The 27,369-nt window shown below is 42.7% G+C and overlaps 1 protein-coding gene across 5 annotated transcripts in view; it reads left to right on the top strand.

Moving 5' to 3' along the window:
• EXPH5 (exophilin 5) overlaps positions 1–27,369 on the top strand; it is a 116,046-nt gene that overhangs the window by 68,455 nt on the left and 20,222 nt on the right. For 4 of the 5 annotated variants that reach the window (XM_051819906.2, XM_051819900.2, XM_008261801.4 and 1 more), the window contains exons 2-4: positions 3,187–3,347; positions 5,717–5,879; positions 27,114–27,162. In XM_051819906.2, coding sequence (XP_051675866.2) covers positions 3,187–3,347; positions 5,717–5,879; positions 27,114–27,162 — 373 coding nt within the window. Of the gene's footprint in view, positions 1–3,186; positions 3,348–5,716; positions 5,880–5,923; positions 6,893–27,113; positions 27,163–27,369 lie in introns of those variants that run through there. The other variant, XM_008261804.4, reaches the window with a different exon arrangement.

The following is a 27,369-nucleotide window of genomic DNA, read 5'->3' as shown; positions in this document are numbered from 1 at the left end:
GGGCTGTTGGCTTAACCCAGCTCCTAACTCTGGGTGGCCCAGCAGCTGCCTTTCTCCTCTCTGGTTTGTCCTCCTTTCCTGCCCTCTACTCTGGCCAGTAGTGTCTCATTTCAGTTCCTGGCTTCTTTTGTCAGGGCACTTGTTGCTCTACAGCTGTCCCTCGTTTGCCTAGAAAGCTCTCTCTAGGCAGCTCCCCCTGCCCACTTCCAGCATCTTCATGCTTCACCCTTCCAGTCCTGCATTATCTGCTCAGGGAAGTCTTAGCTACTGCCTCGGACTGGTCCCCTTGTCCGTGCTCTCACAGCACCAGTTACACTTTTATTGTTTGCTCCTCCCTGCCCCTCTTCTCTACTTGCACTACAGCAGAATTTAAATTCCACGAGGGCATGGGCTTGATTTGTTCACTATTCTTTCCCAGGGTTCAAATGTGTTGAATGACTAAATCAAAGTTAGCACTGTTTGCTCCATTCCATCTCTCTCCCGTTAAACTGTGAACTCCAAGAAAGAGCCATATCTGCTCTGCTTTCCCTTAAATCCCACCACCTGCTCCATAGGAAACCTTCCACAAATGAATAAGGGAAAAGGTTTGTCCCACCTGCGTGGAAAAATACCCAGGAACAGTCTCGGCAAAAAGGCAATCGTGGTTGTGATAGGGTTGTAAAAATATGACTGCTTTTTTTCCCTCTATATCCAAAAATATGTAATGGAAAATGACAATATAAACAAAAATCCACAATTAAAAGCAAAAAGAAACAATAACCATGCATGTTCTACTTACTGAATACACATAACCAAAAAGCTAAACATAGAAATGACACATAATTATTCTATTCTGAAAGACCAGTTGTTTTCTCTTTTTTCCCTCCTGTGTCCAAATGGTTGCATCACTTCTACTTAGCAGTAAGCATAGATAAAATACTGTATTTTGTTTTTCCTACTTTGTATTGTGTCATAAGACTTACCCCAGGATTCTACATTGCCTGCATAATTACAGTTTAGCAACCACATTATGTTCAGTTAAATTAATGTGCTTGGGGTGGGGTTATTGGTTGAAAATATATTTCCTACAATAGAATTCAAAGTGTTTGAGTTTTCACAGGGGAATACAGATTTATGACTTCATTGACCACAAGATGGAAAAGAAACGGGCAGTGGCGAAGTCTGTGTACAAGCATGGAATGGGTGCTCGAGTTAGGATTACGTGCACTGTAGTTATTTTTCAAAGAGAGTCACTGTTACATCAAACCTCTAGAGAAAATGGATAGGTTATGTTTATAGAGAGTGTTCCTAAGTCAGGTAGATGGCCTGACTCTTGAAATAAGATGTATGTGTTGAGAAGCAGAAGAGTGGTGCTGGGGTGTTCTTAGGAAGTGAAGGTTGTGTGCTAACCTGAACATCAGTAAGCAAGTGTGAATGAATTGGGGGCAGCCAGTGTTGATCAGAAGCAGATTGTTGGGGCCCCTTAGTGTGTTCTGTCAGTAAGGGAAGCAGCAGCTGTGACAGGAGTGACCTGGTATCACAGGGTGACCAAAGAGGAAGCACCAGTGCAGATTCTGCGGACTGAACGTAACGATTGCTACCTAATACTTTTCAAAATGCGAGTCTGGGCATGAGGCCCTCTGGCTTCCTTCTCAAATATTTTTATAAAACAGCAGTATCATAGCCCCAAGCAGGAGCATGAGTTATAGCCACCTCAGTTCCTTGCCTTTAACTCCAAATTTGCTGTTTTGCACATTGCTCACTCACCACTGTGTTAGTAATACGAAGACCCTCACACTTGTGCTTTACAGCAAACCCTGGATCAAGGATTGCAGCTACTGGGTCCACAAACTACTTCCCAAAACATCAGAACTTCCCAAGCTCGGAACCCAATAGTGAGCTGTTTTCATCAGTGCTGTGCCAAACAGACCGCTTGGCAATCCTTGTCATCATGTTCTTCCAACTCACTCTCCTCCGTTTGCCTCAAGCCAGGGATGTCTTCCTCTGGATTAAGCGCCTCTCATTTCTGAAAAGTTCTAGAGTGTTCCTAAAATGCAGCAAAATAAGCTGCCTAAAGATCAGTAGATCATAAAAAGCAGTAGTTTAACTAAGGACTTAGAGCAGCACTTTCATTTGAGAGAGAACTAAGCAGAAAAGGGCAGGAGAAAAGAAAAAAGCAGGAATGATGGAATTTCAGGTCTGGTCCTCTGAAGGGGTAGAGCACACACAGCTGTGCCCTGGGTGGCTTTTCCTGTCTGTCTGAAATCACACTGTCCCTTATGTCCACATACTAGCCCTGTGTCCATTCACAGGTTTTCATGTCTTCATCTTTAAAGAATTACATTATTTGGGGCCAGTGCTGTGGCATAACGGGTAGAGCCACCACCTGCAGTGCCAGAATCCCATATGGGTGCCAGTTCAAGTCCCTGCTGCTCCACTTCCAATCCAGCTCCATTTTAATGCACCTGGGAAAACAGCAGAACATGGCCCAAGTCCCTGGGCCCTGTACCTACATGGGAGACCCATATGAAGCTCCTGACCTCTGGCTTTTGACTGGCCCAGTTCTGGCCATAGAGGCCATTTGGGAAGTGAAGCAGTGGATGGAAGATCTCAATCTCCCTTCTCTCTCTCTCTCTCTCTCTCTCTCTGTGATTCTGTCTTTCAAATAAGTAAATAAATCTTTTAAAAAAATTTAAAAAATAAAAAAATTGCATTATCTAAGACAACACTCAACGATTTTCTTTTCTTTTATCTTTGACCACTGAATGGCCAAGCAGGGATCCTCTCTATTCTATTGCCCACACAGGACCTCAGTAAGCATTTAATTAATTAACATTATTCAATGAACATTTCCTGTAATAATGAATGAATGAGTAAACAGACTAGAATATTCTAGTTTCTACAAGTCATTGAAATATCTTATCATTTTATTACATTATTAAGTTAGGTTTTAGCACATTGCTCAGTCATCAACTTGGTGATTCTGTTAATTACTGGCAAAAAAAAATAGTTGTCATCATGCTTAGAAAAATACATCCAAGCAATATATGCAATGATGAAAAGGACAGTCTCATGAGATCCAATTTTTAAAGCTATAGTTGATGCTGCTTCACCATTTGGTGAGGTTTAACTCTTCTCATGACTTTGTACTGGATGGGAATGAATTTGAAATCTGAAGAGTATATTGGTTTTTGTGTTTTATTTCAGCAAACTTCAGAAGACAAAGAGGGATATCAGATGGCTTCAGGGGGTGACTGGTGAATGGTTTGAAGAGATTCAAAGAAAGAAGTTTTGCAATGAAACAGATGTTAGCCAAATGTTGAAGCAACCTCTTAAATACAGGCTAAGGAAGGAGATGGCAAAAAATGGTGAGAAAAAACTTACTGATTTTTTTTGTCTTTTTCTTGTGGCATAATATTATAGACAAAGATTCCATGGATCTTTAATTTAACTAGTTCATAATTTAGGACTATTATAAGGCACAAAAGTTTTATAACACAACATACACTTTAAAAACTGAACTGATGGGGCTGACTCTGGCGTAATGGGCAAAGCTGCCATCTGAAGCGCTGACATTCCGTATGGGGACTGATTAGTGTCCTAGCTGCTCCACTTCTGATCCAGCTCCCTGCTAATGGCCCGGGAAAGCAGTAGAAGATGGTCCAAGTGCTTGGGCCCCTAGACCCACATGAGAGACTGCAAAGAAGCTCCTGGTTCCTGGCTTTAGACAGACCTAGCTCTGGCCATTGCAGCCATTTGAGGAGTGGGCCAGTGGATGGAAGACTTCTGTCTCTCTCTCTGTCTCTTCCTCTCTCTATCTGTAACTCTGCCTCTTACATAAATAAACAAATCTTTTTTTTTAAAGGAAACACATTTTACAGTAATAATGTTTGGGGGGAGAATATGTTTTTAGAATTGGGCAACATAGCATAGTGGTTAGGAACATAGACATCAATGTCAAGAAAGGCCTGGATTCAAATCTCTACTCTGTCTATTCATGTAAGTCTGCTCAAGTTATTTAGTCTGAATGAATTTCAATTTTCTCATTTTCTTTTTTTTAAGATTTATTTATTTATTTGAAAGAGTTACACAGAGAGAGGAGAAGCAGAGAGAGGGAGAGAGAGGGGTCTTCCATCTGATGGTTCACTCCCCAGTTGGCCGCAATGGCTGGAGCTGTGCCAATCCGAAGCCAGGATCCTGGAGCTTTTTCCAGGTCTCCCACGTGGGTGCAGGGGCCCAAGGACTTGGGCCATCTTCTACTACTTTCCCAGGCCACATCAGAGAGCTGGATCGGAAGTGGAGCAGCTGAGACTTGAACAGTGCCCATATGGGATGCCAGCACTTCAGGCCAGGGTGTTAACCCGCTGCGCCACAGCACTGGCTCCAATTTTCTCATTTTCAAATGAGCATAATCGCTACCTTATATAGTGATTGAGAATTAAATAGTTATATGTATAAAGTATTAAGCCACAACATATTTGAATAAATGGGATGATGATGATGGAGGAGGGTTGGGGGAAGGGAGAGAGGGAGGGAGAGGAGAAGAAGCTGCCACCATCTGGCTGCCTCTGGCACTTTAGTGAACTCCATAAATGAGTTCTAATAAACACCTTCTATGGATGTCCTATGTGACTACCAGCATGCCACTTAATTTCAACAATCAGTTATTTTTTTATCTATAAATGATGGTAGTAAAGGCTACTTTCATAGGACTTTTGTGACATAACAGTGCATTAGAAATTACAAAATGCAAAAATGGAGCAAAGTATCATTTTTACTGATAATCGCATTGACTGCTTTTGCACATATTATTGACAAGAGTAACATTATGAAACATGCAACAAAATTTCTAAATGTATAGATTGACAATATTTTGCAACTTCCATAGTGAAGAAGACTGAAAAAACTCACAGTTCAGATTTTTAGATTAATGCCATATAAACCATGGTGACTTGACTCTTACCATGAATTCTTCTAATATTTATAGTCACCATGTCCGAAAGTGTTCTAGTACGAGGATACTTAAAATGTTTGTGGGAAAGAAGTAAAAGATACGTTTGGGGCAAGCGTTTGGCAAGGCAGTGAAGACATTTCTTAGGATGCCTACATCCCATAAGGAGTGCCTGAGGTAGTGTCCTTACTCTTCTGATTCCAGCTTCCTGCTAATCCACTCCATGGGTGCCAGCAGGCTATGGCTCCAGTAGTTGGATCCCTGCCAGCCAGGTGGGAGACCTGGATCGAGTGCCTGACTCCCAGCTTTGGCCTAGCCCAGCTCCGGTCCTTGTGGCCATTTGGGGAGTGAACAAATGGATAGAGGCTCTCTCTATCTCTTTGTCTCTATCTGTCTTTCTCTCCCCACCCCCTCACTTTCTCTATGTCTCTCTGCCTCTCAAATAAATAAAAATTGTAAAAAGTTTATTTGGATGCAAAAAAATTTAAAACCAGGCATAGTTTTTTTTTTATAATATGTATTTTCCATGAACTTTTTGAGGACCCCTTGTATTTATTTTGAAATGTTTTTTTCTTAGGATTTTATTGTTCATTTGAAAGGCAGAGTTAGATGGGGGGGGGGGGCAGAGAGAGTCTTCCATTGTCTGGTTCACTCCCCAAATGGCTACAATGGCCAGAGTTGGGTCAGTCAGAAGCCAGAAAGCAGGAGCCTCTTCCAGGTCTCCCACAGCACTGGCCCAATGCCTGGGAATATTTTAACAGTGTAAAATGTTTACAATATTTTTAGATCCTATGGAATTGCAAACATCAAGATCTAAAAACCAAGCTAATCAAAAAAACCCAACATCTGTTCCTTCTCGACCGAGCTTCAGAGCATCCTTCGCTTCCCTGTTCTCATTCAGAAAGTCCAGGAAGGAGACTTCAAAGCTTCTGTCACTGGGACAGAAAGGGTGAGTTAAATTCAGATCATGTGACAGCTCCTTCGGTGTCTGATACCAGAGGCCAAAAGCCTGTTTTGTGTTCAGAATGTTTAATGTTTGCTCATAGTATTTCAATTCAGGTAGTAACAAAAGAAAAAGGATTTAGCTCACAGAGTAACAAAGTTCCCAGGAACCTGCAACTGGCTCCCCTAAAACCCTTCTTCCAAACAGCTGCAGAGGTCCCTGGTGGTGCACTCGATGAATGATGGGTTGAAAGCTGGGAAATAGCTCCTGACCATTTTCCCACCGCTCATGTTTAACTCCGAGTGACTCCTTCTTTGGGGAATATGTGTGTCCACGGCCTCAGGAGAATCGGGGTATAAAGACTCCATGAGAATCAATAGAAGAAGAGCCAAAAGAATGGAGGAAAAAGAATTCTAAAACCAAGAGGGCAATGAGTTCCTATTATGAGAAACATTGAGAGCAGCCGTTGCCACGTGGTTACCCTGAATTTACAGGTAAGATGCAGGAGGGAAGCTCCTGGAGCTGTGGAGGCATAGCTCCCAAGGGTCTCCAGCTCGGAACTGTATAAATCAGTTCATCTTGACTCATGATGTTGTTGGGTTGTTTTGTGAAAAACAAGGCATAGCAAGGCTACACTAATGTGCAGCTGAGCTGACTGCCAAATATTTTTGGCACCTCTTCCCGGTTGCAAAGCTCCCCACCCTCTTAAGGTGTTGCCTTGGCACGTGATGTGTTCCGGGTGCCGTCAAACCATTAACAGAGCGTTGCTGCACTAAATGGGTGTTGGAGGTCACTGCCGCTGGAAAACAAGAGGCGGCAGCTGGTGGAGCAGGTGTGGAGGCTCCCGGGCTTAGCAGAGCGCAGTGCTCCACTCCTGGATGGTAGATGGAAGGATTTTTACTTTCAGCTTTCACCCGAGGCTGTGTTTTGCCTGATAAAATCAAGAAGAGCTGAACAAAATGTAGATTTATGTGCCTGTCTCTACCAGAGTCATTTGTCAACAAAAATTCTCTGATTAGGTAAGTTGCTTTTCTTTTTGTGAAAATGTTTGCAGCGCTAGTAATTCTCTTATTTGGGGGATTTAAGATTGAGGACTTAATGTACAGGAAGGATTTCTTTTAAAGAGAAAAGAAATATCCCCAGTGTGTGGTATAACTAGAATTTGTGATATAATTTGTATTGTAAATTATTTCCTTTAAGGCAGGGGTTTATATCGCTGAACAATCTGACATTGTTAAACTGGGAAAAGTTGAGGAACCTGTTAAATCTATGGACAAGTTATTTCTAATCTCATATTTCAAGTTGCTATAAAAGTGGGCCAAAGAAGATAAAAGGTCTATAATATCCATTCTCAGTATCATGTGTTTTGATTATACACATGAAAAGAAAAAAAGAAATTGGGGAAAACTCTACCTGGCAAATGTCCTGCTTAGATACCAAAATGACATGTAGCTTGCTTTTAATCAGGTGAACTGAAATATGTAACACAACGTGCAGAAACCAAATTTAATCATAAAGTGGAGGGGGGGGGTATGTATGTTCGTATGTGTAGCAATTTTCAAAAATTTTCATTTCATTTTAGCTTCAAAACATAAGAAAACATGTAACATTTATTTTAACTTTACCATGGCTGTTGATAAATATTTATTAATTTTATCTGTGTAGAATATAATGACAGCACTGTCTTTGGCTCTTAAGAGACATCAAAAGATAAAATGTCACAACATGTCCTTTTATTGTTAAATGTGAGTGTGACCTTTGGACGTAAATCCTGCATGTGGGAGAAGTACTTAAGGGCAGTGCTGCACTGTGGCAGGTAATGTTACAATCATGCATGCCGAGGGGCTCTTTATCTCAGGTAGCACCCAGCTTTCTTTGGCAGCTCTGATCTTCCAACCTTCAAGGTCCATTCTGTGTTCCAGGAGCTCCTCCTTGCCGGTGAGCACACTGGGAGGGACTGAGCAAAGGCCTGGGAGGCACAAGATGACTGTGCCGGGCAGCAGTCAGGTTTCTACTTGCTGAAGCTATGGAGGGCTTGACTGTGTCACGCTGGGCGCGCTGGAGAACAGGTCAGCAGAGCAGTGTAGAGAATCTTGCAAATCAGAGAAAACAACCAACTCCTCTATGCAAATAACAGCCGTCTGTTCAGCCCTAAAAAGACTTGACTATCAGAGAAAATGTTTTGCCTCTTTTGTAAGTTTTGGGTTTAACTGAGAAATGACACTGAAAAAAATTGTCTTATTTTACCAGATATACATCTTCACTTTAAAGCCCAGCTGATAAAAGCATTTGGTAGAACTTCTTCCCCCTCCCACTCCCTTCTTTCCTTGACAGGCAGAGTTAGACAGTGAGAGAGAGAGACAGAGAGAAAGGTCTTCCTTCTGTTGGTTCACCCCCCAGATGGCCGCTGTGGCTGGCACTGTGCCGATCTGAAGCCAGGGCCAGGTGCTTCCTCCTGGTCTCCCATGCGGGTGCAGGGCCCAAGCACTTGGGCCGTCCTCCACTGCCTTCCTGGCCACAGCAGAGAGCTGGACTGGAAGAGGAGCAACTGGGACTAGAACCCAGCGCCCCAACCGGGACTAGAACCCGGGGTGCCAGCGCCGCAGGTGGAGGATTAGCCCAGTGAGCCACGGTGCCGGCCTGGTAGAACTTCTTGATGCTCCAATTTTCTAAGATAAGTGAATTAAAATGCCACAGGAAGACAGCAACCTCATGAATTTATAAAAAGGCAGAAGGATTTACCATTTCTGCTTAAAATATTATATATTCTTTGCACACTTAAAAACTTCCCAAATTATACCATTATGATTCTTTTAAAAGATTATTTATTTGAAAGTCAGAGTCATGGAGAAAGAGGGAGAAACAGAGAGACAAAGAGAGAGATCTTCCATCCGCTGGTTCACTCACTGGATGGCTTCAATGACCAGGGCTGGGCCAGGCTGAAACCAGGAGCCAAGAACTTCATCTGGGTCTTCCATGTGGGTGGCAGGGACCCAAGTAGTTGGGCCATCTTCCTCTGCTTTTCCCAGGCCATTGGCAGGGAGCTGGATAGGAAGTAGAGTAGCTAGGATATGAACTGGTGCCCACATGGGATACTGGCATTGCAGGAGGTGCTTTACCCACTATGCCACTACACCAGCCCTACTACTGTGACTTAATCCTGTTTTTAAGTGATTGATCTGACCCCAACCCCAGGAAAAAATAAAAAATATTTTCTGTTTCTGTTTGAATTTATTTGTTGCTAGCCAATAAACACAAGAAAAGGAAGCATAGACTGCATGCAGCTTTCAAAACCCCCACATTTTTCTGTAAGTGCTGTTTCCTATCTTGTAATGGGATGTCCAATGCTTGTGAGATGTGGTCCTCAGCCCCACCACAGAATTTCAGTGACTCCATTGTCTTACAAATTCCTTCCATGTAGTTCAGTAAGTATCCAGCAATGTATGTCTTGAACTTATAAATGCATCTACAGCTGTTCCTTTCTTGTCCCAGACCCCTAGTTCGCCCAGTGATCCTTTCTCACCACGAACAATGATGTGCTTTGCTGTTTCATGCTCATGCTCTCATAGGGCCTTTTACTCTCCTATCCACATACCTTCTCTTTAAAGCAAAGCAGTTATGGGCTGGCGCTGTGGTATAGCAGGTAAAGCCTCTGCCTGCAATGCTGACATCCCATATAGGTGCTGGTTCAAGACCCGGCTGCTCCACTTCCAATCCAACTCTCTGCTGTGGCCTGGGAAAGCAGTAGAAGATGGCCCAAGTCCTTGGGCCCCTGCACCCGAGTGGGAGACCCAGAGAAAGCTCTTGGCTCCCAGCTCCAGATCAGCCCAGCTCCGGCCATTTTTGCAGCCATTTGGGGAGTGAATCAGCAAATGGAAGACCTCTCTCTCTGTCTCTGCTTCTGTAATTCTGACTTTCTTTCTTCTTTTTTTTTTTTTTTTACTTTTATTTAGTAAATATAAATTTCCAAAGTACAGTTTATGGATTACAATGGCTTCCCACCCCCCCTCCCATAACTTCCCTCCTACCCACACCTATAATTCTGACTTTCAAATAAATAAATCTTTAAAAAAAAAAAAAAAAGCAGTGCAACTGCCTGCAACCAGTTTGCTATCATGATTTTAGGGATGTGGATTTTTTTCCCCCTTACTCTTTTCCTTGTGGTAGTCCCAAGGACTATGGCAAAATGAAGTACAAGGGGAATAGTCCTTAAGGCTCAGGAATAGCATGTACAGTTAAACTTAAAGTCACCTCTTCCCTATGAGAATTATCAAAGGGCTTTGCGTGTAGTGACTGCGCACAGAGTTGGGAGTAGAGTGACATGGCTATCTTGGAGTGAGTGTTTGTGTACCCACTACTCTGTTCTTGCAGGATGCTTTCCCCTTCCGATGCAAAGAGCTGTGGTGGACCCACCTAGCTTCTCTTCAGACATGCCCATATTTGCCTGATGCATAGGGCGTTCACGGCTTAGGCTGTCCAGCTGCAACTTCTCTTACATAAGCAAAAAGTCAAATACTATTTTGGAAATTTAAAAAGGCAGATTGTTTTTTTTTTTTTTCCTGGCACTTGTGTTTCTCTCTCTCTCTCTCTCTCTCTCTCTCTCTCCTCCCTCCCTCTCTCTCTCTCTTTCTCTTTCCTCTTCTTCTGTTTTCTTTTCCTGTTTTCTGATTGACTGCCTATGTTTTAGTTGGAAGATGCAGGAATCTGAGATACCTAGAACTGAAAGAAAGGTCAGGGTAAGCAAGATCTTTCTTTGGTAAACTCCTTCAGTGATCCCAAGTGTGGTGTCCACAGTTGAGCAGCAGGAGGGAGAAGCGAGACTGTGGGTGTGGTTTGGAGTTTCACCCTGGGTGGCCAGTGATTTGTTTTCCAGTTGATCTAGTTGAGCATTACTAGGCTCTCATCAGCAAATTTTAAATAATGAAAGATAATCAGGCTCCAACCTTGGGATTCTGATTCAGAAAGCATGAAGTAAGGCCCAGGAAGTTTTGCTTGTTTGTTTTTAATTTCTAGAACATTTGGATGCTCACTTAGGTTTGGGAACCACTTTGGCTGAGTTTATTCCTTCTATGATAAGGGCCAACTGATAGTTTCTGTTTCATGTTTTTATGAAGCTTTTATCAAAGTACTACTCTGAGTCAGATACAGTTTTGGTGCTGGAGATAAAATAGTGAAATTAAAGCAAAGCACCTGCCTGGAGAATTTTATAGCCGAGGAGGGAATAGAAGATTCCTGCATGCAGTCAGGCAAGAGGTAGAACACAGAACTCTAGGGAGTGCCAGTTGCATCATGATCATAATAGATTTGTACATGTATTATAGTAATTTCCTGCAAATGGAGATCAGGGGTCTTGACGAAGAGGTGTCCTGTAGAATTCAACTGGGGTGCCTAGCTGCCACCTGGGTAACAGGCAAAGACACGATGATTGTGTCATAACATGGTCCATGCTGTGGTGATACACGATATCTTGCCACGGGAACAAACAGGAGAACTTCACTCATACTAGAGAATCCAGAAGGCTTCCTGGAAGAGGAGAGCCAGTGTTTGAGGGATAAACAAGATTAAACTAGACAATTAAGAGTCCAGAGGCTACACGAAGCAAAAGCAATGACGCAACAAAGGTTAAGACTGGAGAGAGCAGGCATTCACTTAGGTCATTGAAGTTCAATGACGCAGTATAGGTGAGGACTGATAAGAGAAGGGCTGGAGAGCATGGCAGAAGCCAGAACACAGGGACCTTATCCATGCAATGCAAAACTATAGAGATCGGGCTTGATGCTTGATCCTGTAGGCAGTACAAAGGCACCCCTCTTGCACTAGTCATTTCTAAAGTTATACAGTTCTTTTTTGTTTTGTTTTGTTTTTATTTTTATTTTTTTTTTATTTATTTATTTTTTTTTTTTTTTTGACAGGCAGAGTGGACAGTGAGAGAGAGAGACAGAGAGAGAAAGGTCTTCCTTTGCCGCTGGTTCACCCTCCAATGGCCGCCGCTGCAGCCGGCGCACCGCGCTGATCCTGGCAGGAGCCAGGAGCCAGGTGCTTTTCCTGGTCTCCCATGGGGTGCAGGGCCCAAGCACCTGGGCCATCCTCCACTGCACTCCCTGGCCATAGCAGAGAGCTGGCCTGGAAGAGGGGCAACCGGGACAGAATCCGGCGCCCCAACCGGGACTAGAACCCGGTGTGCCGGCGCCGCAAGGTGGAGGATTAGCCTATTGAGCCACGGCGCCGGCTATTTTTATTTTTTATTTTTTTGACAGGCAGAGTGGACAGTGAGAGAGAGAGACAGAGACAAAGGTCTTCCTTTTGCCGTTGGTTCACCCTCTAATGGCCGCCGCGGCCGGCGCGTGCGGCCGGCGCACCGCGCTGATCCAAAGCCAGGAGCCAGATGCTTCTCCTGGTCTCCCATGGGGTGCAGGGCCCAGGCACTTCGGCCATCCTCCACTGCACTCCCGGGCCACAGCAGAGAGCTGGACTGGAAGAGGAGCAACTGGGACAGAATCCAGCCACCCGACCGGGACTAGAACCCGGTGTGCTGGCGCCGCAGGTGGAGGATTAGCCTATTGAGCCGCAATGCCGGCCCATTAAAGCTTTTTAAACAGAGAAATGATGTAAACAGTTTGTCAGTTTAGAAAGATCACTTGAAACTCAGTGATTTTCAACAACAGCAATTTTGTTCCCCACCAGTGTTTGACAATATTTGTAAACGTTGTTGCTTTTCACAACTGAAGGGAGAGGATGTAATTGGCATCTAGTGGGCAGAGGCCAGGCGTGCTGCTAATGAGAGTGCAGTACTGACCATCGCAACAGAGAAACTGGACTGCCAAGGCTGAGAAACTGCTTCTGCTGTAGCACAAGGAATAGATTTGAGGGGACAAAACTGGAGTTGGAGACCAGGCAAGAGACTGTTAAGATCATATTGGTCTACCAGGGGTAGAAGACTCATTTTCTGCCAAGGGCCATTTTGATACTTATAACATTATTCATGGGCCATACAAAATAAGCTACTTAAAAATTAGCCTGCTATAGATTTATTGAATTTTGAGTACTGCCTGTGGTTACCTGGGCAGGACCAGACTAAATGATTTCGTGGGCCTTGTGTGGCTTGCTGGCTGGACATGTCTCACCCCTGAAAAGTAGACGCAATGAAGGCAAAAAACTTGTGCAAGATTTAGAATGGGGACTCATGAGAACCTAGAAATTGGATGTGGGGGGTGAAGAAAGAGGAGAAGAGATGAACTTTCCACTCTGACATGCAGAATTAAGCAGACAGTTGTGAAGAATAGAGAAGGAAGAGCAGATGTGGTAAGGATAAAAACAAATGTATTAGTTCACTCAATTCCATGAACACGGTTTAGAGAATACCATGTGCAGCCCTGTGTGTTTGTTTATTCAACAAAAACTGCTTGGAAAACACCATGTGGAACACAAGGACAAAACAGTTCTTGCCTTCACAGGCATTGGTCTTGTGAGAACAACAAAAAGGAAATAGAGAAACATAGAAGAATAATGCTAAGATGGAGACGATCTGTATGCTGGGAGCATGTACGAGGGGTACGGATCTTATACTAAGTCCCAGGAGGTCTCTTGGGAAAGATGACATAATGATTCTTCAAGTATGGGATAGTCTTCCAGGCAAAGAGGTAGCAGGAAAGTGTTTCAGGCCACGTGACGGCATGTGCAAAGGCTCGGAGTCTATCAAGACCCTAAAGCTAATCTTCTGCCTGTGGTGCCGCCAGCACACCAGGTTCTAGTCCCTGTCGGGGCGCCGGATTCTGTCCCGGTTGCCCCTCTTCCAGGCCAGCTCTCTGCTGTGGCCAGGGAGTGCAGTGGAGGATGGCCCAGGTGCTTGGGCCCTGCACCCACATGGGAGACCAGGAGAAGCACCTGGCTCCTGGCTTTGGATCAGCGTGGTACGCCGGCCACGGCGGTCATTGGAGGGTGAATTCTCTCTGTCTCTCTCTCTCACTGTCCACTCTGCCTGTAAAAAAAAAAAAAAAAAAAAAAAAAACCCTATAGCACAAGGATTGTAGGAAGGTGAGTTATGAGCCTGGAATCTTGTCAGGGCTTTTGAATGCAGACAAGAGTTTCAACTTTCCCCTGAAAGCAAGTGGAAGTCTTCAGGAATGTGACATCATTCAGTTTGTACTGATCATTCTGGCTGAAGTCTGGAGAATGGATTAGATCGGGACAAATCATGGAGAAAGAAGGACAGGTAGTTGTTGACTGGTTGGCTAGGAAGGAGCGAAACAGAAGGAGAGTGTGGAGTTTTTGTTGGATGCGTGCTGTCCAAACTGCCTTTGGCTACCCAGATGGAGCTCCTCAGGGGGGAAAGTACACCTCACCGACACCTGCAGGAATGTAATCCAGGATTCTGGTTTAAAAATGGCTATTCTTGAGCCCTACCCTTCTCTTGGATGAGAATTTCTGAATGGTGTCTACAAAGGCATGGAAAGAAAAGAGAATCGTGGAGCTACCATGAATTTGATGAGCCTAGAAGACAGGTACTTACAGAGGAGTAGAGTGTCGGGAGATGAGGCTTGAAGGGTGAGGATCGTCTGGCAGGTTCACCAGAAAGAAGCCTGCATCATGTGAATATTTTGGGCAGTACTTTGTGAGATTTTTAGACAGTGGGTTTATGAGATCAAATTTGCATTTTAGTCAGAGCTTTCTATTGGTGGTATGGAGGATGGAAGAGAATCCAGAAGAAAAAATTGTGAAAGTTTAACATTAGGCTGAATGATTTAAGAAGGGGGTATATCTCTAAGACATGTCATCGGAAGGATTGGGAATAAATGCAGAAGATGTGGTGTCCTGGTATCCCATGAAATGGCCATAGCCAGAGGGCTTGCACCAGCAAGGGTTACAGGATGCTACTGTTGGTTTAATTCCATCTACAAGGGAAGCCATTCCCATTAGAAACAAATTAGCTGGTGGGAATGAATTCAAAGACTCTTGACCTTTAGGGCAGCTGAGTCCCGTCACCTCCTGCCTGAGTCCACGGTGGCACACACAACAGTGCACACTCACAGGTGCACACGCTTGCACTTGGTGGCACTCTGTCTTGAATATGCGCCAGGCATCCTCTGGTTTGTTAGTCACATCTTCCACCCATCTGTCCTGTTGCACTGACTCCAAATCAGCTAAGGAGCTTGGTGAGCTGGTGAGTGTTGGGCTATGGGGAGCTGCTCTGAAGGTGGCAGCACAGCAGGATTCTGGAAAGAACCTTCACAACCTGGCATGCACTCTTAGCTCCGGGCAAACTGAACTGCTTGCCTCCCTTGCAGCACCGCCATCGCCAAGCTTTTGCTCCTGTTGTTCTTTAGCCTCTTGTACAGTTCCACTGCCATCCTCCTGCTTTCTCCTTCCCTGTTCATCTCCAATAAGTGCTTTTAGCCTCTTTGCATTTTCAGTGCATTTTACATATATAAGTTCTTTGGCTTTCTATATGTCTAATCATTTCTTTTTTTTAAGATATATTTATTTATTTGAAAGGAAGAGTTAGAGAGAGAGAGAGATCTTCCATCTACTGGTTCACTCCTCAAATGGCGACAATAGCTGTTGACAGGCCAGGATGAAGCCAGGAGCTTGGACTTGAACCAGAACTCTTATGAGATGCTGGAATTGCAGGCAGCAGCCTAACCTGCTGCACCACAATGCCGCCCTCTTTTCTACAGTGAAAAATTCTCAGAGAGAGGCCAGCATTGTGGTATAGTGGGTTAGGCTACTACCTGCAATGTCGGCCTCCCATATGAGTGCCAGATTGAGTCCCTGCTGTTCCACTTCCAATCCAGCTCCCTGCTAATTCACCTGAGAAAGCAACAAAAGAAGGCCAAAGTCCTTGAGCCCTTGCCACCCACATGGGAGATCCAGATGAAACTCCTGGGTCCTGGCTTTGGCCTGGCCCAGCCCTGGTAGTTGTAGCCATTTGGGGAGTGAGCCAGCAGATGGTACATCTCTCTCTCTCTCTCCCTCTCTCTCTGGAACTCTGCCTTTCGTTTGTTGTTGTTGTTGTTGTTGTTGTTGACAGGCAGAGTGGACAGTGAGAGAGAAAGACAGAGAGAAAGGTCTTCCTTTTCCGTTGGTTCACCCCTCAATGGCCGCTGTGGCTGGTGCACTGCGGCTGGCGCGCCGCGCTGGTCTGAAGCCAGGAGCCAGGCGCTCCTTCTGGTCTCCCACGCGGGTGCAGGGCCCAAGCACTTGGGTCATCCTCCACTGCACTCCTGGGCCACAGCAGAGAGCTGGACTGGAAGAGGGGCAACCGGGACAGAATCCGGCGCCCCAACTGGGACTAGAACCAGGGGTGCTGGCGCCGCAGGCAGAGGATTAGCCTAGTGAGCTGCAGCACCGGCCTGGAACTCTGCCTTTCAATAAACAAATAAATAAATCTCAAAACAAATAAGTGAAAAACTAGAAACCTTCCAGAAAAAAGCATCCCTGCCTCAGTCGTATTTGTTTTCTCCAAAAAGCTCCAAATAATACATTAATGTAGGCAGAATGTGGGCTCAATAAATGTGCACATAAAGAAGGAATAAAAGTAAAAGCAGAGGGGCGGAGCCAAGATGGCGGAATAGTGAGGGCGCGCACTGATAGTCCGGGAAAATTTAGTTTAATAAAAGGGGAGTTACGGTAGCCGCAGAAAATAGAACCAAACAAAAATTGCAGGGGAAACCCTTCTGAATGGAGCAGGCGTGAATCGGACGACCTACTGGGAGAACAAGGTCGCCCACCGCACGGAAGCAAAGTCGCGGGACCCAGCCGCAGAAGCCCCAGGGTCTGCGCAACAGTGCTCCAAGGAGAGTGCACGCCACACAGTAAACAGCGGGGAGACTTGAGACGCTCAGGGCTCCGAGTCCACACATCGGCGCTGGAAGGGGAGGTGAGCTCAATAACCCGAGACATTGGTGGGGAAACGGGGGTCAGAATCTAGAGGGGGGCCGGAAAGTGCAGCAAACTCACTACCGGAAAGAAGGAAAAAAAAAAGCTTCGGGGTTTCTCTTCCCCCTAACCTTGCAAAGGTTACAAGCCTGCAAGACTTGAAGAATTCCCAAGAGACAAAGAGCAGGCCTGCGCTCTGGATTTACATATCAGTGGGGGAGAGTTAAGGAACTGAGTCACTACAATTCAGTAGCCTAGGCAACCCAGTGGGAGTCCAGAGGAGCCAAAGACTGGAAGCTAAATACCATCAATTCTGCACAGCCCTGCCCTGCAGTGTTACTTACCCCCTGAATAAATAAAATAAATAAATAAATAAAAAGAGAGAGATTTACCACGCATAACCTGAGGGTGTCACCTTTGCACACCCTTAACCTGGAAGAACCAGGCAGAGCTCTCAGGCCCCACCCATCTCAAGCCTCCAAGGCTCCTCCAACAGCAGGCAGTCCACTTAACACGGACACAGTATAAAAAAAAAAAAAAAGAAAAAAAAAAAGCGCACAGTGACGCAAGAAGAATTAACTATGCCGAGTAACAAACACAGAAATAGAGGGAGCAAGATCAACGATGACACTATGATGCCTCCAAATAAGCAAAACACCCCAAGCCAAGAGTATGAAGATGATGAGATAGAAGAAATGCAAGATACAGATTTCAAAAAATTTATGATAAGAACATTTAGAAGTTTTCAAAAGCAAATCCTTGAACTACAGAAATCCTTAATGGACAAGATTGAAAATCTTTCTCGTGAAAATGAAATTTTAAGGAAGAGTCAAAATGAAACTCAGAAACTAGTAGAACAGGAAAGTGTAATAGTCAAGAGAAATCAAAATGAAATGAAGAGCTCAATAGATCAAATGACAAACACATTAGAAAGCCTTAAAAACAGAATGGGTGAAGCAGAAGAGAGAATATCGGACTTAGAAGATAGAGCACAGGAAAACATACAGTCAAACCAAAGAAAAGAAGAGGAAATTAGAAACCTGAAAAATATTGTTGGGAATCTACAGGATACTATTAAAAAAACCAACATTCGAGTTCTAGGAGTTCCTGAAGGCATGGAGAGAGAGAAAGGATTGGAAGGCCTTTTTAGTGAGATACTAGCAGAGAACTTTCCAGGTTTGGAGAAGGACAGAGATATCCTAGTACAGGAAGCTCATAGAACCCCCAATAAACATGACCAAAAGAGATCCTCACCACGACACGTGGTAATTAAACTTACCACAGTGAAACATAAAGAAAAGATCCTAAAATGTGCAAGAGAGAAACGTCAGATTACTCTCAGAGGATCTCCAATCAGACTCACAGCTGACTTCTCATCAGAAACCCTACAAGCTAGGAGGGAATGGCGAGACATAGCACAGGTGCTAAGAGAGAAAAATTGCCAGCCCAGAATATTATATCCTGCCAAGCTCTCATTTGTGAATGAAGGTGAAATAAAGACCTTTCATAGCAAACAGAAATTGAAAGACTTTGTGGCCACTCGTCCGGCCCTGCAAAAGATACTTAAAGATGTGCTACACTCAGAAACACAGAAACACGGCCATCAATATGAAAGAAGGGAAAGGAAGAACACCTACCAGTAAAAGAGCATGGGAAGCTCAAAGCATATACTAGAAAATATTTCCGGGAAAATGGCAGGGCAAAGTCACTACGTATCAATTGTCACATTGAACATTAATGGTCTGAATTCTTCAGTTAAAAGACACCGTTTAGCTGACTGGCTCACAGAACACAACCCAACTATTTGTTGCCTACAAGAAACACATCTCTCTAACAAAGAGGCATGCAGACTGAAAGTGAAAGGTTGGAAAAAGATATTCCATGCCAACAGAAACCAAAAAAAAGCAGGTGTAGCCATATTAATATCAGACAAAATAAACTTTAATACAAAAACTGTTAAGAGAGACAAAGAGGGACACTATATAATGATTAAGGGTTCAATTCAACAGGAAGATGTAACTATTATAAATGTATATGCACCTAATTACAGGGCACCGGTCTATTTAAAAGATATGTTAAGGGACTTAAAGGGAGATTTAGATTCCAATACAATAGTACTGGGGGACTTCAATACTCCACTCTCAGAAATAGACAGATCATCCGGACAGAAGATCAACAAGGAAACAGCAGATTTAATTGACACTATTGCCCAAATGGATCTAACAGATATCTACAGAACTTTCAACCCTACATCTACAGACTTCACATTCTTCTCAGCAGCGCATGGAACCTTCTCTAGGATTGATCACATACTAGGACATAAAGCAAATCTCAGCAAATTTAAAAGAATTAGAATCATACCATGCAGCTTCTCAGACCACAGCGGGATGAAGCTGGAAATTAGCAACTCAGGAAACCCCAGAAAGTATGCAAACACATGGAGACTGAACAACATGCTCCTGAATGAACACTGGGTCATTCAAGAAATCAAAAGAGAAATCAAAAACTTTCTGGAAGTAAATGAAGACAACAACACAACATATCAAAACTTATGGGATACAGCAAAAGCAGTATTGAGAGGCAAATTTATAGCAATAGGTGCCTATATCAAGAAATTGGAAAGGTACCAAATAAATGAGCTTTCAGCGCACCTCAAGGACCTAGAAAAACTGCAGCAAACCAAACCCAAATCTAGTAGGAGAAGAGAAATAATTAAAACCAGAGAAGAAATTAACAGGATTGAATCCAAAAAAACATTACAAAAAATCAGCCAAGCGAGAAGCTGGTTTTTTGAAAAAATAAACAAAATTGACACCCCATTGGCCCAGCTAACTAAAAAAAGAAGAGAAAAGACCCAAATCAATAAAATCAGAGATGAAAAAGGAAACGTAACAACAGACACCACAGAAATAAAAAGAATCATCAGAAATTACTACAAGGACCTGTATGCCAGCAAACAGGAAAACCTATCAGAAATGGATAGATTCCTGGACACATGCAATCTACCAAAATTGAACCATGAAGACATCGAAAACCTAAATAGACCCATAACTGAAACAGAAATTGAAACAGTAATAAAGGCCCTCCCAACAAAGAAAAGCCCAGGACCAGATGGATTCACTGCTGAATTCTACCAGACATTTAAAGAAGAACTAATCCCATTTCTTCTCAAACTATTCAGAACAATCGAAGAAGAGGGAATCCTCCCAAATTCTTTCTATGAAGCCAGCATCACCTTAATCCCTAAGCCAGAGAAAGATGCAGCACTGAAAGAAAATTACAGACCAATATCCCTGATGAACATAGATGCAAAAATCCTCAATAAAATTCTGGCCAATAGAATGCAACAACACATCAGGAAAATCATCCACCCAGACCAAGTGGGATTCATCCCTGGTATGCAGGGATGGTTCAACATTCGCAAATCAATCAATGTGATTCACCACATTAACAGACTGCAGAAGAAAAACCATATGATTATCTCAATTGATGCAGAGAAAGCATTTGATAAAATTCAACACCCTTTCATGATGAAAACTCTAAGCAAATTGGGTATAGAAGGAACATTCCTCAATATAATCAAAGCAATTTATAAAAAACCCACAGCCAGCATCCTATTGAATGGGGAAAAGTTGGAAGCATTTCCACTGAAATCTGGCACCAGGCAGGGATGCCCACTCTCACCACTGCTATTTAACATAGTTCTGGAAGTTTTAGCCAGAGCCATCAGACAAGAAAAAGAAATCAAAGGAATACAAATCAAGAAGGAAGAAGTCAAACTATCCCTCTTTGCAGACGATATGATTCTGTACTTAGAGGATCCAAAGAACTCTACTAAGAGACTATTGGAACTCATAGAGGAGTTTGGCAAAGTGGCAGGATATAAAATCAATGCACAAAAATCAACAGCCTTTGTATACACAAGTAATGCCATGACTGAGAAAGAACTGCTAAGATCAATCCCATTCACAATAGCTACAAAAACAATCAAATACCTTGGAATAAACTTAACCAAGGACGTTAAAGATCTCTACGATGAAAATTACAAAACCTTAAAGAAAGAAATAGAAGAGGATACCAAAAAATGGAAAAATCTTCCATGCTCATGGATTGGAAGAATCAACATCATCAAAATGTCCATTCTCCCAAAAGCAATTTATAGATTCAATGCAATCCCAATCAAGATACCAAAGACATTCTTCGCAGATCTAGAAAAAATGATGCTGAAATTCATATGGAGGCACAAGAGACCTCGAATAGCTAAAGCAATCTTGTACAACAAAAACAAAGCCGGAGGCATCACAATACCAGACTTCAGGACATACTACAGGGCAGTTGTAATCAAAACAGCATGGTACTGGTACAGAAACAGATGGATAGACCAATGGAACAGAATTGAAACACCAGAAATCAACCCAAACATCTACAGCCAACTTATATTTGATCAAGGATCTAAAACTAATTCCTGGAGCAAGGACAGTCTATTCAATAAATGGTGCTGGGAAAACTGGATTTCCACGTGCAGAAGCATGAAGCAAGACCCCTACCTTACACCTTACACAAAAATCCACTCAACGTGGATTAAAGACCTAAATCTACGACCTGACACCATGAAGTTATTAGAGAACATTGGAGAAACCCTTCAAGATATTGGCACAGGCAAAGAATTTCTGGAAAAGACCCGGGAGGCACAGACAGTCAAAGCCAAAATCAACTATTGGGATTGCATCAAATTGAGAAGTTTCTTTACTGCAAAAGAAACAGTCAGGAGAGTGAAGAGACAACCGACAGAATGGGAAAAAATATTTGCAAACTATGCAACAGATAAAGGGTTAATAACCAGAATCTACAAAGAGATCAAGAAACTCCACAAAAACAAAACCAACAACCCACTTAAGAGATGGGCCAAGGACTTCAATAGACATTTTTCAAAAGAGGAAATCCAAATGGCCAACAGGCACATGAAAAAATGTTCAAGGTCACTAGCACTCAGGGAAATGCAAATCAAAAGCACAATGAGGTTTCACCTCACCCCGGTTAGAATGGCTCACATACAGAAATCTACCAACAACAGATGCTGGAGAGGATGTGGGGAAAAAGGGACACTAACCCACTGTTGGTGGGAATGCAAACTGGTTAAGCCACTATGGAAATCAGTCTGGAGATTCCTCAGAAACCTGAATATAACCCTACCGTTCGACCCAGCCATCCCACTCCTTGGAATTTACCCAAAGGAGTTTAAATTGATAAAGAAAAAAGCGGTCTGCACCCTAATGTTTATTGCAGCACAATTCACAATAGCCAAGACCTGGAACCAACCTAAATGCCCATCAATGGTAGACTGGATAAAGAAATTATGGGATATGTATTCTTTAGAATACTATACCGCAGTAAGAAACAACGAAATCCAGTCATTTGCAACAAAATGGAGGAATCTGGAACACATCATGCTGAGTGAAGTAAGCCAGTCCCAAAGGGACAAATACCATATGTTCTCCCTGATCGGTGACAACTGACTGAACACCAAAAAGGAAACCTCCTGAAGTGAAATGGACACTATGAGAAATGGTGACTTGATCAGCATAGCCCTGACTGCTAATGGACAACTTAATACATTATCCCTCATAGTATTTTTTTTTTTTTGTCTGTTCTACTTAATATGACTGGTTTAATTCTGTAATTATCACACAGTTATTCTTAAGTGTTGAAAATTAACTGAAATGTGATCCCTGTTAAACATAAAAGTGGGAATAAGAGAGGGAAGAGATGTATAATTTGGGGCATGCTCGGGCTGACTTGCCCCAATTGGTAGAGTTGGAAACATACTAGGGGATTCCAATTCAATCCCATCAAGGTGGCATGTGCCAATGCCATCTCACTATTCCAAGTGATCAATTTCAGTTCACAATTGATCATAATGAAAGGACTAAGAGTCAAGGGGAGCACATAAACAAGTCTAGTATCTGCTAACACTAACCGATAGAATAAATAAAGGGGAGAGTGATCCAACATGGGAAGTGAGATACTCAGCAGACTCATAGAATGGCAGATGTCCTAAATGGCGCTCTGGCCTCAGAATCAGCCCTAAAGGCACTCGGATCTGGCTGAAAAGCCCATGAGAGTATTTCAGGCATGGAAAGCCAAGACACTCTGGCAAAAAGATCTCTGTGAGTGAGATCCCAGTGGAAAGAACAGGTCTTCAAAGAGGGAGGTGCCTTTCTCTGAAGGGAGGAGAGAACCTCCACTATGACTATGACCTTGTCTAAACAAGATAAGAGTCGGAGAACTCAAGGGGCTTCCATAGCCTTGGAAACTCATGACTGGTGCATAGGGAGATTACTGATGCCATAAACAGGAGTGTCAATTTGTAAAGTCAACAACAGGAGTCATTGTGCACTTACTCCTCATGTAGGATCTCTGTCCTTAATGTGCTGTACACTGAGGCTTAATGCTATAACTAGTACTCAAACAGTATATTTCACTTTGTGTTTCTATGGGGGTGCAAACTGTTGAAATCTTTACTTAATGTACACTAAACTGATCTTCTGTTAAAAAAAAAAAAAAAAAGAAAAAGAAAAGAAACTATCAATTCCCAACTTGACTCTCACTGGGATTAAACATGACAATAGGTCTGATCTGATTTCATCATCATTTAAAAAAAAAATCATCTATTATTTTTCACTTTATGTTTCTGTGTGGGAACAAACTGTTGAAATCCTTACTTAAGGTATACTAAGCTGATCTTCTGTATACTAAGATAATCGAAAATGAATCTTGATGTGAATGGAAGGGGAGAGGGAGTGGGAAAGGGGAGGGTGGTGGGTGGGAGGGACGGTATGGGGGGGAAAGCCATTGTAACCCATGAGTCGTACTTTGGAAATTTATATTCATTAAATAAAAGATAAAAAAAAAAAAAAAAAAAAAAAAAAAAAAAAAAAAAAAAAAAGTAAAAGCAGCTCTAATCCAGAAATCTGGAGTCCAGTGTGTGCCAAAATCTGACACTTTTTGAGTGCTCACAAGACACCTCAAGTAGAACATTCACAGCAGCACTAAAAATATTACCCTCGAGCTATGTGTGAGATGTATAGCAACGTAAATGAATTTCATGGTTAGACTTGAGTCCCATCCCTAAGATATCTCATTATGTGTATGCAAATATTCTAAAGTCCAAAAAACCTGAAATCTTAAACACTTCTGATTTCAAGCATTTTGGCTCAAGAATATTCAACTTGTATTTAACTCGTAGCTGTTATTAGTAGAGGTAATATTTTGGAGTGATGTGAAGAAAGTCCATGACATTAATTTCAATTTCTGTTTGGAATTTACAGTAAACTGTAAAATACAAATGAGGTTTTTTTGTTGTTTTTTTATTTTTTAAAATTTTATTTAAGGTATTTCATATATACATATTTAGGAACATAGTGATACTTCCCCCATCATCGTTTCAATTAATGCTGCAGCCCCTCCTCCTCCCTCTCACATTCCCATTCTTTATTATTATTATTATTATTATTTTTGACAGGCAGAGTTAGACAGTGAGAGAGAGAGACAGAGAGAAAGGTCTTCCTTCCGTTGGTTCACCCCCCAAATGGCCGCTACGGCCAGCACTGTGCCAATCCAAAGCCAGGAGCCAGGTGCTTCCTCCTGGTCTCCCATGGGGTGCAGGGCCCAAGCACTTGGGCCGTCCTCCACTGCCTTCCTGGGCCACAGCAGAGAGCTGGACTGGAAGAGGAACAACCAGGACAGAATCCGGCGCCCCAACCAGGACTAGAACCTGGGGTGCCAGCGCCGCAGGTGGAGGATTAGCCTAGTGAGCCGTGGCGCCGGCCACTCATTATTTTTACAAAAATCTGTTTTCAGGTTACTTAATGATTGTATAGTTAATCCTACACTAAGTAAAAGAGTTCAACAAATAGTATGAAGAGAATAAAAAATTGTTCCTCAATGGAAGAGACAAAGGCAGTAAACAATCATCGAATCTCAAAATGTCCATTTCACTCTAATACATTACATTTTAGGTACTCTATTAATGAGTTGTTTTTTAAACTACAAAATTATTTGACCTCTTAGTTTTTTAAAAAAGATTTATTTATCTACTTATTTTTATTTATTTGAAAGAGCAACAGAGAGAGGAAGAAACAGAGATCTTCCATCCAGTGGTTCACTCCCCAGATGATGCAGTAGCCAGGGCTGGGCCAGGCCAAAGCCAGGAGCCAGGAACTCCATCTGGGTCTCCCACATGGATGGCAGGGCCCAAGTATCCAGGCCATCTTCTCTGCTTTCCTAGGTGCATTAGCAGGAAGACAAATTGGAAGTAGAGCAGCCAGAGCTCAAACCAGCACACCGATATGGGATGCCAGCATTGCAAGTGGCAGCTTAACCCACTGCACCACACCAGTCTGCTAGGTTTTATGCAGAACTTGCATGAAACAGAAAGCAGTAGGAGTTTGAATGAAAGACAACTGTACCTTGCCACTTTTGACTGACCTGAGAGTCCCAATTCACCGGACTCTAGGTTCCCTTTGCTATTCTGTCGTGGAGGAGAGGGCCTGATTTTAGACAGAGCTCTGAGTCATAGTCTATAAAATCTTGATCTAACATTCAGAGATCCCTGAACATAGGATTATAGATTTAAAAGACCAAAATCTATCTCAATTTTCGAACTAGGTCTTATAAATTTTTCACATGCTCTCTCTCTCTGAATTTGGAAGTAAAATAAACAGTAAAATCATACTTGTTCACGTCCAAAATGTTTCATCATAAGCTAATCAATCATCTTTATAAAACTAAATATCCTTAAGCAATTTTAATTGGGTTTACCTTGTAAACAACCTTCTTGTAGATTGTTAAATCTGATCTTGACTTAATTGCTCTTTAAAGTAAATATAAACAGAAAATCTGTTTCCTATTTGCAAGAGTCTGTGCACCATATTGGTTAAGAGAGAAGGCCCCTGGGGCTAGGGCTGCTGTGCAGCAGGTTAAACAAAAGACTGCAATGCCAACATCCTATACAGGTGCTGATGCTACTCCTCTTCTGGTCCAGATCCCTACTAATGCACCTGGGAAAGCCGAGGAAGATGGCCCACATGCTTGGGCCTCTGCCATCCAAGTGGGAGACCCAGATGGAGTTCCAGGCTCCTGACTTCAGCCTGGCCCAACCATGGCCATTGCTGCCACTTGAGGAGTGAACCAGAGGATGGAAGATTTCTCTATTTCTCTTTCCTCTCCCTCTCTCTTTGAAACTCTGCCTTTCAAATAAGCTAATGATTTAGAGAGAGAAAGAGAGAGAGAATCTTCCAACCACTGATTCAGTCCCAAGATGGGTGACACTGCTAGGGCTGGGCCAGGCCAAAGCCAGGAGCCAGGAACTTCTTCCAGGTCTCCCATGCGGGTGCAGGGACCCAAGCACTTGGGCCATCTTTTGCTACTTTCCCAGGTGCTTTAGCAGGGAGCTGGATTGGAAGTAGAGCAGCTGGATCTCAAACCGGCACCCATATGGATGTCAACTTCACAGGTGGAGGCTTAATCCTCTATGCCACAATACTGGCCTCCAATAAATGAATCTTAAAAAAAAAAAAAAAAAAGAGGGCCGTATAATTAGAAAAAATAAGTTATGGTGGTCTGTTGCACAGTAAAGTGATGACAGATAATGACAATGTTCTGTGTATTTCAAAAAAGCTAGAAGAAAGGATTTTAAGTGTTTTGACCACAAAGGAATGACAAATGTTTGCATGGATAGGCTTATCTTGAGTTGAGCATTGCACAAGGTATACAAGTATGGAAATATCACATGGAACTCCTTAAATGTGTATAATTATGTATCAATTAAAGATAAATAAATAAAAGGAAATAAAAAGAAGGAAGAGTCTGGATTCAGATAGCCTGTGCCCAACTTCTAGCTTGTAACTGTGTACCTTGGGCCATGTATTCTAACTTTTTTGTACTTGCAATCTCTTGTCTACAAACTAGAAGCATTTTATATCTCCCTCAGGAGAGTGATACATTTAAGTGAGTGAACGTATATCTGAAGCATGAGAACAAGTACCTGACATAAACACTTAACAAATGTGATCTTTTTTGCTGTGATGTTTTTATGCTAAGCTCAAATACAAATGCACAATCATATAATTTTTTCTTGGCTACCTGACTGGCAAAAATCAAATATTGATTCCAAAAAATCATAGGAAAAGCTTTCTGAAATTTTTTTCAATGACGCACTAACCAAGAAATATCCTTCTACAGTAAATTAGGAACATATCTTAAGATATTAACATGTAATGGTAAATGTGCTGATTTTTCTCCTTGTAAAAAAAAAAAAAAAACTAAGTTCTTCTTGAAATAAATTATTTGAAATTCTTTCCACAGGTGCGATGACTGTGTAGAACCTTCTGTCACTGTGAAGGGAACCACTTCGGTGAGTAGCCAGGGAGTTGCAGGCTATGCCAAGATACTCAGTTGATGAAACCCCAGGTTGGTGGCCACCTAAGAATGCAGTTGTGAATGCACTTTAGAAGCTGAGCCTTCTCCTCCACAGTACAAAGTTTCCCAATCACGGTTGATTTCCAGTTGCTTTGTCACCACAATGCACAAACAGTAGGCTCTGTCAGGAAGGAGTAAGACC

This window comes from Oryctolagus cuniculus, chromosome 1 (genome assembly GCF_964237555.1).
Source record: "Oryctolagus cuniculus chromosome 1, mOryCun1.1, whole genome shotgun sequence".
Taxonomy (NCBI): Eukaryota; Metazoa; Chordata; class Mammalia; order Lagomorpha; family Leporidae; genus Oryctolagus; species Oryctolagus cuniculus.
The sequence above is the reverse complement of the archived record's forward strand: the minus strand, read 5'-3'. Positions and strand labels throughout refer to the sequence as shown.